At 38.9% G+C, this 13,559-nt stretch overlaps 1 protein-coding gene across 1 annotated transcript; it reads right to left on the reverse strand.

Annotated features, from left to right (window-relative positions):
• Window positions 1-9,362: 9,362 nt before the first annotated feature.
• On the reverse strand, window positions 9,363-10,064 carry LOC138883686 (uncharacterized). Its single transcript, XM_070164388.1, has one exon. It carries the CDS (start codon window positions 10,062-10,064, stop codon window positions 9,363-9,365), a length of 702 nt encoding a protein of 233 aa, XP_070020489.1.
• Window positions 10,065-13,559: the final 3,495 nt, after the last annotated feature.

Below are 13,559 nucleotides of genomic sequence, written 5' to 3' on the forward strand. Positions count from 1 at the left end.
TGTGAGGTGTTCACGGATCACACGAGTCTTCAGTAGTTGTTCAAGCAAAAGGAGCTGAATTTGAATTAGAGGAGGTAGTTGGAGTTGTTGAAGGATTATGACATCACTATCTTATATCACCCGGGAAAGGCTAATATGATGGCCGATGCCTTGAGTAGGAAGTCAGCCAGTATGGGCAGTCTTGCTTATATTCCGGTCGGTGAGAGACCGCTTGCTTTGGATGCCCAGGCTTTGGCCAATCAGTTTGTGAGGTTGGATATTTCTGAGCCTAGTCGTGTATTGGCCTGCATGGTCGCTCGTTCTTCCTTATTGGAGCGGAACCGCGATCGGTAGTATGTTGATCCCCATTTGTGTGTCCTTAGAGACATGGTGCAGCGCGGAGGTGCCAAACAGGTTACCTTAGATGACGATGGAGTTTTGAGATTGCAGGGTCGAGTTTGTGTGCCTAATATGGATGGGCTCCGAGAGTTGATTTTAGAGGAGGCCCATAGCTCCCGGTACTCTATTCATCCGGGCGCCGCAAAGATGTATCAGGATTTGCGGTAGCATTATTGGTGGCGGAGAATGAAGAAGGATATCGTTGCATATGTAGCTCGGTGTTTGAATTGTCAGCAGGCTAAGTACGAGCATCAGAGGCCTGGTGGTATATTTCAGAGGATTGAGCTTCCTGAGTGGAAATGGGAGCGGATCACTATAGATTTCGTTGTTGGACTCCCGTAGACTTGGAGGAAGTTCGACGCATTATGGGTCATTGTTGATAGGCTGACCAAGTCAGCGCATTTCATTCATATAGCGGTCTCCTATTCATCCAAGAGGCTAGCTGAGATTTATATTCGGGAGATTGTTCGTCTTCATGGTGTGCCTGTATCTATCATTTCGGATCGAGGTACGCAGTTTACCTCACATTTCTGGAGAGTAGTTCAGCGAGAGTTGGGCACCCAGGTTGAGTTGAGTACAACATTTCATCCTTAGATGGACGGGTAGTCCGAGCGAACTATTCAAATTTTGGAGGATATACTCCGAGCTTGTGCCATTGACTTTGGAGGCTCGTGGGATCAGTTTTTGCCTTTAACAGAGTTTGCCTACAACAACAGTTACCAGTCGAGTATCCAGATGGCTCTTTATGAGGCTTTATATGATAGGCTGTGTCGATCTCCGGTTGGATGTTTTGAGCCGAGAGAGGCTCGATTGTTGGGTACAGATCTTGTTCGGGAGGCTTTGGACAAGGTCAGGATTATTCAGGATAGGCTTCGTACAGGTCAACCCAGACAAAAGAGTTATGCAGACCGCAAGGTTCGAGATGTGGTTTTTATGGTTGGAGAGTAGGTATTGCTCCGAGTGTCGCCTATGAAGGGTATGATAAGATTTGGGAAGAAGGGCAAGCTTATCCCTAGGTTCATTGGCCCGTTTGAGATTCTTGATCGAGTGGGAGAGGTGGCTTATAGACTTGCATTTTCGCGAGCTTATCAGTCGTGCATCCAGTGTTTCATGTGTCCATGCTCTAGAAATATCACGACGATCCATCCCATATGTTAGATTTCAGCATTGTCCAGTTGGACAAGGACTTGTCTTATGAGGAGGAGCCGGTAGCTATTCTAGACCGGCAGGTTCGTCAATTGAGGTCAAAGAGTTTTCTTTCTATTCGTGTTCAATGGAGAGGTAAGCCACCTGAGGCATCAACCTGGGAGTCCGATTCCGATATGCGGATCCGTTATCCCCATCTTTTCCCCGACTCAGGTACTTCCTTCTTTTGTCCGTTTGAGGACGAACGGTTGTTTTAGAGGTGGAGAATGTTTTAAAATGAAACTTCCGTGTTCTGAGACCTTGAAAACCTCATTAGAGTCACCTCGATTTGCGTGCGCAGTCCGAGCGCGTAGCAAGAAAGCTTAAATATGAAATTTTGTGAAAAATGATAAGTTTTGACTATAAAATGAATAAATTCGACTTCGGTCAATATTTTGGGTAAACGGACCTGGATCCGTGAGTTGACGGTCCCGAAGGGTCCGTAGGAAAATATGGGACTTGGGTGCATGCCCTGAATCGAATTCCGAGGTCCTGAGCCCGAGAAATGAATTTTTAAAGAAAATTGTTTTCTGAAAATTTTTAAGGAAATTTGAAATGAAGTTTGATTAGAAAGAGATGGTATCGGGCCCGTATTTTGGTTTCGGCGCCCGGTACAAGTCTTATATATGGTTTAAGTCATTTCTATAAAGTTTGGTTGAAAACGGACGTCGTTTGACGTGATTCAGACCTAAATTGCTAAATTTGATACTTGATGAAGTTTGAGAAAAATATTCTTGATTTTGAGGTTTGATTCATTGTTATTGAGGTTATTTTGGCGATTTGATCGCACGGATAAGTTCGTATGATGTTGTTGAGTTAGTACGTGTGTTTGGTTAGGGGCCCTGAGGGCTCGAGTGTGTTTCGAATGTGTTTCAGCAAGTTTTGAATTTAGGAAAAAGTTGCAGATTCAGAGAAGTTGCAGGTCTCAGAAGTCAGGTCTCGCGGTCCGCGGTGGAAACTTCGCGGCCGCGGTGGGGCTCTGTGACCGCGGTGAGCAAGGCCAAGCTTCTACGGTCGCGCTCGATTTCTTGCCGTCCGCGGTGGAGCTCTGCGGCCGCAGTCCTTTTTATACGGTCCGCGGAGAGAGTCTGAGAGGGGTATAAATAGACGGAATTTCTAGTTATTTTCATTTTTCAAAACCCCAAAAATATAAGAGGCAATATTTTAAACAACATTTCTTCTCCAAATCAATTGTAAGTCATTTTTAACTAGTTTTCTTCCATCATTAACATCTTTTAACATGATTTCAACTTCAAATCAATTATTTTCATGGTGGAATTGGGAATTTTTGGTAAAACCTAAGAATATTGAGATTTGGGAATTTAGACCTTAAATTGAGGTCGGATTCCAAAACCAATTATATATCCGGGCTCGGGGGTAAATGGGTAATCAGGTTTTGGTCCGAATTTTGGATTTGGACCATCGGGCCCGGGGTCGATTTTTGACTTTTTGGGGAAATCTTTATAAAACCTATTTTCATGCATTAGAATTGATTTATTTAGCATTTATTGATATCGTTAAGAAAATTGTGGCTAGATACAAGCGAGTTGGTGGTGGAAACAAGAGGTAAAGCGGTAGTTGAGGCTTGAATTGTGTTCGTTGCATCGAGGTAAGTGTTTGTTCTAACCTTAGCTTGAGGGATTAAGAGTTGTGTCCTATTTGCTATTTGCTTTTTGTCGAGTACGGCATATAGGCATGGTGACGATTATCTATACGTTGGTGTCAAGCATGACCGTGAGCCTTATATTATGATTTTCATGATTTCGTTGTATTATACATGCCTTGGTGAAGATTTCTAATTGTTGTATAAAGTTTGTGAAAAGGATTGTGACTTATGAACATTGAGGAGCGTTGGCTCAAGTTGTATAGCGAAATTGTGAAAGTATAAGTGGAAATTGAACTTTTAGAGCATTGGCTCGAGTTGTGAAATGAGTTGTGAAAGTATAAGTGATAATCGAACTTCTAGAGCATTGGCTCAAGTTGTGAAGTGAATTGTGAAGTAAAATTGAGAAAGAGAAGAGATCATTATGTTGTCACCCTTGGTGGGATATTGTTGATTTAATTGTTTAGTTGTTGTTCCCTTGCTGGGATTTAATTGCTTAACTGTTGTTCCCTTGCCGGGATCTCTATTACTATTTTGTTTATTCCCTTGCCCCTTTGCTTGTGATTGTTGTTTGGGTGAGGAAGAGTGTTAAAGCACGAAGGGTGATGCCGTGCATTGTTTGTTATTACAAGGAAAGAGTGTGAAGCACGAAGGGTGATGTCGTGCCGCATGACGTACCATTCCGTGCTGATTCTATTGACTATATGGTGAGGAAAGAGAGTAAAAGCACGAAGGATGATGACGTGCACATTTTGATTATATGATTGTTTTGGTGAGGTCGAGAGTAAAAGCACGAAGGGTGATGCCATGCACATTTTTATTATATAACTGCTTTGGTGAGGCTGAGAGTAAAAGCATGAAGGGTGATGCCGTGCAATTGTTGATTTCTGCTTTCTTATTGATATTTTAGTTATGTTATTTCTTTCCGTACTTGATGCCTTTCTATTCGGAATTATTATCTTCCCCACAACATGTTTCCCCCTCCCACATTGACTGGTTATTTCTGTATTCCTTTTCCGCTGTCTATATATATATATATATATATGAACTATATATATATATATATATATATATATATATATGAACTGCACAGGTTTATGTGATGGTCTGGTCCTAGCCTCGTCACTACTTCGCCGAGGTTAGGCTAGACACTTACCAGCATATGGGGTCGGTTGTGCTGATACTACACTCTGCACTGTGTGCAGATCCAGGAGCAGCTTTCGGACAGTAGTTGGAGTGCTTCCTTCAGTCCAGCCGGAGACCCAAGATAGACCTGCAGGCGTCCGCAGGCCCTGGCGTCTCCCTCTATCTCTATTTCCTCTTTCATTTCCTTTTGTTCAGAAACAGTGTATTGTATTTCTTCAGACCTTGTATGTAGTAACTCTTAGACAATCTGTGACACTGTAACACCAGGTTTTGGGGTATTTGAGGTTTTAAAAGTTGTAATAGACGTAGCCTTAAGATATATAATTGTTGAATTTCGCTTATTTATTTAAAATTTTGCTTTTATCATATTATCGACTTGTGTTTGTTAAAAGGAAGCAAAAATGAAAGTGTAGCAATTAGTTAAGATTTGGCTTGCCTAGCTCCCATTAGTAGGCGCCATCACGACTACCGAGGGTGGGAAATCCGGATCGTGACACTGAGTCTATCAAGAATCTGTATGAGTTTGACAATTTAAAGGGTGGCACATAATCTATTATTCAGCCATTAATTCATGATTAGGTCAAAAAACTAAGAGATAAGTAGGTAGTCAGTTTAATTAATTACATGCCTGCTTTAACATGAACATGTGCCACAATATAAGATTGTTGTTTGTCCTTTTCCTTCAAAGTAAGTCGTTCATGATGTTTGATTTGTTAGATATGTTTTTTTTTAAAATGGTTAACAGATAATTCTTTTTTGTTGAAATTTCAAACACTTGGTTCACTCCTCAATTTGGCTTCACTCATAATAAACATGCCCTAATGCCAAGCCTTCCAAAGACCTCAAAGTTAGAAATTAAGTGACTTAATAAACATCCGTAGAAATGCTTTAGGGCACACATTTAATCTTTTATCTTGATTATGTACACGTTCGCGTGACACGATTACGATTTCAAAAATAAATATTTGTAGAAATACTTTTAAGCGCATATTTAATCTATTATCGTAATTGTGTACACGTTCGCGTGACATGATTGTGATTCCCAAAATAAATTAAAGTATGCGTTCGCGCGACTTTGGCCAAACAATCTTAATATTAATAAAGCGTGATCAATTGTATACACGTACGCGTGACATAATTTTAGCGCGCCAAATAAAACGAATTTACACACATGTAGTCTGTTTCAAAGATTAATTCCATAACGCTATAATCAAAAGCGGTAAAAGGTAGAATGCACGTAGGTTCTAAAAATATGTAATTAAAATAATTAATTAAGTCATGTATGATTAAAGTGACCGTACTAAAATCACGAAACTCAGGAATGCCTAACACCTTCTCCCGGGTTAACAAAATTCCTTAACCGGTCTTGTGGTTTCGCAGACTTTAAATAGAGTAAAATTTTCTCGATTTGGGATTTTAAAATAAATTGATGACTTGGGACACATAGATTATTCCAAGTGATGACTCTAAAATTTATTAAATAATTCCATTTCGATTAATGTCACTTTAATGAAAAAAACTCCCTATTCATTCGGAAAAAGGAGGTGACAACAAGATTAAGGGATAATATTAGAAAAATATAAGATAAATTTTGTTTTATGTTTGGTCAAATTTTTTATTCAGGTATAAGCAATTCAGAAATTATTCATACCACAAAATGATACCACACTTAATGTAGGATAATAATTCTGAAATTACTAATCGTGGGATAAAACAATAAAATTATAGAATGCCCTTCTAAAAAGTTTTTCTTTCAAAGTCCTTTAAAAAATTTAAGGTTTATTAAAAGTAAAAGCTTATCCATGTTTACCAGTGTAAAATAAAACACATATTTATATTATACTTAGTGTATCCCATTCTTAGTCCAATGAACCAAATATTTACCAATTAAACATATATTTACTAAATAATCCGATCACTACTTAATTCTAGCATTATAATTATTATAACCCAGTATAACATATTCACAAATCAAACGAGCCCTTTTTATTTCAAATGAAACTCACAAGATATACAAGTGTGTTTAGTGTCTTGTTTGTTTCTCGGAAAAAAAATTAAAGAAAGGTAAACGATAGTCAGTATGGTCATTGACTATTGATTGAACTATCTAAAACTCATTAGACTACGGTGATGTGCCTATGCCCCACTGTCAAATAACAGTAGAATATGGTATTCAAATTTACTACAAGAAACTTTGAGTTAATAGATGGATCAGCCAATAATTAACCCAAATAGTCGTCCACCTAATCTATTAAACTAAAAATAGATGAAGGACATATACTATATGTATAATTCATATATAATATACATATAATTAATGAATAATTTATGTATACTGACTAAAAAAAATTAAGCATTGAATCTGGACGGCTATTCGTATAACGATTCCATTTCTCAATCGACCCAATTACCTATTTTCAGTTATCAGCCCAGCCCAACTTTCTCAAGCCCGTTTCTATTATCATCAGTATAAAGGAGAGTGAGAACTATGGATACACACGAATATAATTCTCCATCTTTAGTACTGTTTGGTTGTTAATGGTGCTTTGATCATGCATAATCTAGTCATATGTAAAGATTGAATTATATCAATTTTTTTGGTAACTAACTTATTTTATTAATCACCAAGCATCAATTACAAAACCATAGAAAAACTAACACAGCTTGCTATCAGATCTCATGACAAAGGGCATACTATACTCCCTAGTAACACAAGCTATGCAAGAAGGACATGTTCCTAAGAGTTACTCGAACACTACAAACATAGGCTATTTCCTTCGCAATGCCCACACTCTATTTTTTTTTCCCAAAGATTCACCTTTCAATCCATATTTGATGAACTGCTTCTGCATACACAATTTTGAACACCTGTGCCCGTTGGGATTTCCCTCCAGAGCATTGGATTGCCCATTGTGTGAACTGCTGCCAATCCAGAGCTCCCAAGTAGTATGTATGTAGCCATTGAAATAGCTTGTTCCAGATATTCTTTTTGTATTCACACTGCATAAACAGATGTTCTCTTGTTTCCTCTTGCATTCTGCAAAGCACACATTGAGTATCTACAGTAATCCCCCATTTGCTTAGTCTATCACAGGTCAGCAGCCTTCCATGCAGCATTAGCCACATTGTGAATCTTGCTTTTGGTCCTGCTGCATTGTTGAATATTAAGCTCCTCCATTCCACTCGACTATAGTCACCAAGAAAATATAGGTAGATTTGTCTGATCAAACTTCTTTTGTGTAGTTGTTCAAAGTGTATGTTCTTCAGTACTTCTTTAGCCTCTATTACTTTCTTTACCATCCAGCAAGCTTGCTGTGGTATTGATATGTTAGTGATTTGCTCCCCTTTGATTTAATATGTGTGTATCCATCGAATCCACAGCTTGTCATGCTTGTGTGCTAAGTCCCAGCAAGCCTTTGCTATTATTGCTTTGTTCCAAATCTTCAGGTTGGTGAGGTTAAGGCCACCCCCAGCTTTGGGTAAGTAGACTTTATCCAACGCAACCAATGCTTTCTTTGTAATTTCATTGACCGTCGAACATATGTAGGACCTACACAATCCCTCAATAAGCTTGATCACTTTTGTAGGTATTACAAACAATTGTGCCAGAAAGCTTGTATATCAAACAAAACACTCTAAACTAATTGAGTCCTCCCAGCATAAGACAAAGTCTTAGCAGTTCAAGAAGTAATTCTAGCAGTCATTTTTTCAATGAGAGGTTGCCACTGAAGAACACTGAGCTTCTTGGTAGACAGTGGTACACCAAGGTATTTGAAGGGCAATTCACCAGCAGAAAGGCCCAAATACTGCAGTATTTGCTGTCTATAGTCTGAGGTAACCCCTCCAAAATAGGCTTCACTCTTACTTAGATTTGCTTGTAGCCTAGAAGCTTGAGTGAATTGGCAGAACTTCTGTTAAATTGCCTGTACTAACTTCATATCCCCTATAGCAAATAGTAGCAAATCATCAGCAAAACTAAGGTGAGTAATCCCTATTCTGGCACATCGAGGGTGGTATTTGAACTCTTTTTCCATCTTGAGACGAGCCAGGTTCCTTCTCAGATATTCTATTGCTATAGCAAACCGGAAGGGTGATATTGGGTCACCTTGCCTTAGTCCCTCGGCAACATTGAAGGGTTCTGTTGGCTCTCCATTAACTATGATGGAGTAGCTGACTGTTTGTATGCACTTCATTACCCAAGAGATGAATAACTGAGGGACTCCCAATTCTTCCATAATTTTTTTAAATATGCCCATTCCACAGAGTCATAAGCTTTTTGCAAGTTAATCTTGATCATACATCAAGGAGAAATGTTCTTTCTAGAATAGGCCTTCACCAACTCATGTGCTAAAATTATATTATTAGCAATCCTCCTCCCAGGTATAAACACTGCCTGAGCTTCATTGATAACTATGTTAATGACTCCTTGCATTCTTGATGCAAGGATCTTGGAAACCAGTTTATATAGAACAGTGCAACAAGCAACTGACCGGAATTCCTTAACAATTTTTGGCTTGCTAGTCTTAGGAACCAGTGTAATAGCAGTATAATTAATAGCTCTATACAGTTTCCCAGTAGCAAAGAACTCCAGGATAGTTCCAATAATCTCATCCTTGATAACTGGACAAGCCGTCTTGTAAAAACATGCATTATACCCATCAACACCAGATGCCTTATCTTCTCCGATGGAGCATAGCCCTTCATAGATCTCTTCTTCAGTCACATATTTACATAGTGAAATTCTTTGTTGTTGTGTAAGGTTTGGTCCTTTTTGAATCACCAATTTATCTATAGCAGGAAGTGAATGTACAACAGACCCCAACAATGACTTGTAGAAAGCCACAATCTTTTCTTTGATGGTTTCAGAATCATTTAGCCTGTTTTCAGTAATAAAAGTAAGTTTCGGGATTTGCTTTCTCTGACTCCTTTCTTTCATAACAGCTGTAAAGTACTTTGTATTAGAATCTCTTAGCTTTATCCATCTTGCTCTAGCTTTTTGTTTCAAGGCTCCTTCTTTGGTCAATCCCCACTTCTCCAGGTTTTGTATCAGTCACTTCTCTTCTAATAGTAGTTCATCAGAGAAATTAGTAGTTATGCTCCTTTGAACCCTATCAAGATCAATTCTGGCTTTCTCAATCTTCTTCCTTATGAATTTGAACTCTTCAACATTTAGTTTCCTAAGCATTGGCCTAAGTGTTTTCAGTTTCAACCAAATATTCTGCATGTTCTTACTGTGTATTCTCTGTTGCCATATTTGCTGAACACTGCTTAAGAAGCTCTCATGCTCAGCCCACACATTGAAAAATTTAAAAGGAGTTTTCCTGTTTCCTTGGCTAAAAGTTAAACATAGGTTCATGGGAGCTTGGTCAGAGATGAAAGGCACATCATATGTAGTAGCAGCATGCCCCCATTGCATCATCCACTCATAATTGCCAAACATTCTATCAATTCTGCTCCATATTCTGTCACTCCCATCTTGCTTATTAGACCACGTGTAATATTCACCCTCCCATGCCAATTCACTAAGTCTCAAGTCTTGGACACACTTATTGAAGTCTTGAATTTCAGCCATGCTGATTGTATTTCCACGCATCCTATCTTGTAGTTGTAGTACAGAGTTAAAATCTCCTCCAATTGGCCATGGTGCGGAGATCTTTCGCCCTATCTTTGTTAAACTTTCCCATAATTGCTTCCTTCTCTCTATAGTGTAGAAGCCATAGACTACTGACAATATACACTTTTGATCCCCCATAGTACCTTTAACAGAGCAATGTATAACTTGTGCTTCTACTTTAAGTAAAGTAACTGAGTAGTAGTTTGAATCCCAGATCACTCAAATTCTTCCATTCACTGCATCATTATAGTTAGTAAGTATCTCCCAGCCAGGGGCAATGTGGCAGCTTACTCTCTTTACTTTATCCTCTTTCACTCTAGTTTCAATAATACCTGCAAGCTTAATATTTTTGATCTTCAGATAATTTTTGAGTTCTTTCCGCTTGTACCACTTATTGATACCCCTGACATTCCACACTAACCAGGTAATTGATTGGATTTAGTTCCCCCACCTCTCTCATGAGGTAGGTGTTTAACCAAAAATCTGAGTTTTTGGTCAAAGCTAAAAAGAAATTCGGGTTACTGATAATCATGAGAAAAAAATAAAATACTTTTGAGAACGATGGTAAAGAAGCAAATAGATGTGAATTTCAATAAATTCTCAATAGTATTCTGTGTCCTTACAAATGATGATACTTCTTCCTTTTATAGATAATTCTAGGTAAAGGAATGAAGCCTCAGCTTTAATGATATAATCATGAGTAATAAATGATATTAAATAAGCCGTTATACAATCATTCCTATTAAATACCAATTTCGTAACGTATCAAGTATTTAATAATGAATTTGGACTCCTTTCTGTCACCAGATCTTTGCTTTCAATGTCTTCTACATGTTGGCTGTAAATAATTTAAATTGGTACGAGACTCGTATCTATACGTCGTCTCGTGCCTATTTAAATTCTTCTTCCCGTGGCTGTTTCCATCCGTGCCTCTTAGTCAATTGCTACGCTTTGACCATTTAACTAATCCACGTGTCATGCCACATCATCTTTTAATATAAACTCAGTTTTTTTCCAATACAGATAGTCCCCCCACTTTCCATTTTTTATCAATTAAATAATTGGTAAGTGGATCTTCATGTAAAAGGAATTTTTGCCACAATTAATGCTCATGACAGTACTAACGTCTCAGCAGTCTTTTCTATTTAATGTTCTGCCCATGTGTCATTTTCTAATTGATTCCGCTATTCATACCCTTTTTCGAGACTTCTTCATTCTCACTATTTACGAAGTGATAGCTGCCTTTATTATAGGCTTTTCATCATTACACTTAAAAAGTTGACGGTTCCCATTTTACACATAACTTTGTCTTCCTTTGTCTTCTTCACAAATCTTCAACACATACTTCCTTCTTAACAATGTCTTCTTCAAACCCTAACCGTAAAAAAGTTCCAATTCTAGATCAATTCCCCAACGCCCCTGTTAGACACAAAAGAGGCGGAGGAGGTAGGCTTCGAACAGGGTTAGAATCTACGCGAGGCGGCTCCTCTGGTTCTTCTTCAAGGAGTTCTATCCCAAAAGCCCCTTCTTCTAAAAGTAGGGAAATTCTTGATCCTTCTCAAGAACCCTCAGTTGATGATATAGTTCCCGGTGATTTGTCTTTTGAAAGTGACAAAACGTCTCTTCAAAAATAAATTAAAAATTTAGAAAGAGCCGATACTTACCCAACAATAGTAACCGAGCTTACAATCCCCACCATAAGAAGAGATTGTAACTGGAAGGATAGTCTCCGAATGTCAATTCCTTCCCCAAATCAAAGAATTTCCTCTTTTAGAAGTGGGTATTCTTCTGTTTACACTTACCCCTTCACTTTAGGTTTTAATCCTCCGATTGACCCAGTTATTCTCGATTTTTGTCGTTTCTTTACAATTTGTTTGGCCCAAATCGGTCCATTGGTGTGGAGAACAGTGGCTTGTTTGAGATATTTATCCTCCAAGGCCAATGTCAATTTCACCTTTTCTCACCTCATTCATCTATACCATCCTAACTTAATACGCCATGGGGTTTTTACCTTAACTGCAAGGAGCAAAAAAGTTTTGGTAAATCCTGAGGATGACAAAGATCGTGGATGGTATATCCGTTACGTTGCTGTCCGTACAGTGGACTTGATTGGCGAAACAAATATTCCCTTCCCTGAGAAGTGGAATTTTGAACGTAGGTTTCCTTTTATTTACCGTACCTACTTTTGAGAATTTCAAAAGAAAGTTGTTTTTAACCTCGTCCCTTCTTGGTTTTTTGTAGCAACCATGGGAGATGTGGAACCTATTCCCAACTTTCGTGGTTGGGTAGACTCACTTTTGAAGATTGCTTCTAGGGAGCAGAGAACTTGGAAATCAATTTCTTCCTTACATGGCTGGAAAGTCAAAACACATGGTATCCCCCTTTTATATGAATTTTTTTTTACATGTTAAGCACTTTTTCCTCAACTTTAATCATGTATATCCATCCTTTAATCAGGATTTGGCATTAGAGGAATGACGGCTGAAGTAGCTATGGCCATTTGCATGTCTACGAATGCTGCTCTTGATTTGGATAAGGCTCGAGCCTTGCTGCCTAAAAGGAAAGCTACAAAGGAAAGTTCTGAAGAAGAAGAGGAGGGTACCTCCCTAATTACCAGGCCAAGGGTCAGGAGACGAATAATCATTGATGATGAAATTGAAAACACTCCTGCTCGTACCTCTGCCACCGAGCCTGTTTTGATTCAATCTGATGAGGACGCCGAACCAAGAGATAATAATGAGTCAATTCAGCATCTTTTTGACAGTGGTTTCGAGAGTGGCGAGCTCGTCCCTGTTTTTGATGAAGCTCCTCTTTCCTCATTTGTTCCTATTTCCTCCATTCCTCTGCCAGCCGTAAGTATTTCTTTACCAGTTTTGACGACTTCCGTTCTTTTGCCAGTTTCTACCGCTCCTATATCCGTTCCCTTGGTTGTTTCTGCCGCACCTGCTTCCGCTCCTGTGTTGGTTTCTACATCTTCTCCTTCCATTCCTTCCACTGCTCCTCTTCCCTCTGTTCATCATACAGAGACAGGTTCTAGCAGTGGAAGTATGACTATGAGAAGTGTTACTTTGGAGGTTCCTGCCAATCATAGCCTCTTGAGGAAGACCGGCAGAGCCGATGTTTGGCTCGAACCTCTAATTGGAGATATCGAGAAGAAGAAGATGGAGAGCCATAGCTGCTTAACTCTGATGAATGACGTAGTTCATTCTACTTTGAAGGTATTTTTACCAACAAGTTTTTTTTTTAATTATCTTCAATCTCTCATTTCCATGACTTACCTCTGTAGGCTAACCTTATTGGCACGGAATTAATGGGAAGAATTTCCCTACTGGAAAGAAAAGCTCGTGAGTCTGAAAAGACTGTCCACGAGGCCGAGGAAATAGCTAGGGGAGCCCAGCTTGAAGCAACCAATTGGAAGGAGCAGTTCGAGAATGATCAAGGGACCATAGAGGAGTTGCAAGAAGATAAAAATCTCCTGGAGCAGCAAAACCGTGGTTTAACTTCTGAACTGGCAACTGTCAAAGCCTCTTCAAGCCAATTGAAAAGAGACAAAGAGCTTTTGGAATGCTCTTTGTCAGAACAATTATCCAGGGCTAGTGAAGAAGTTAGAGAGCTGAAGGCACTTTTGGCTAG

This window comes from Nicotiana sylvestris, chromosome 12 (genome assembly GCF_000393655.2).
Source record: "Nicotiana sylvestris chromosome 12, ASM39365v2, whole genome shotgun sequence".
Lineage (NCBI taxonomy): Eukaryota > Viridiplantae > Streptophyta > Magnoliopsida > Solanales > Solanaceae > Nicotiana > Nicotiana sylvestris.

Bases quoted from the DNA above. Each gene is read 5' to 3' on its own strand.
- LOC138883686 (XM_070164388.1), bottom strand. From the start codon at position 10,064: ATGGGGGATCAAAAGTGTATATTGTCAGTAGTCTATGGCTTCTACACT.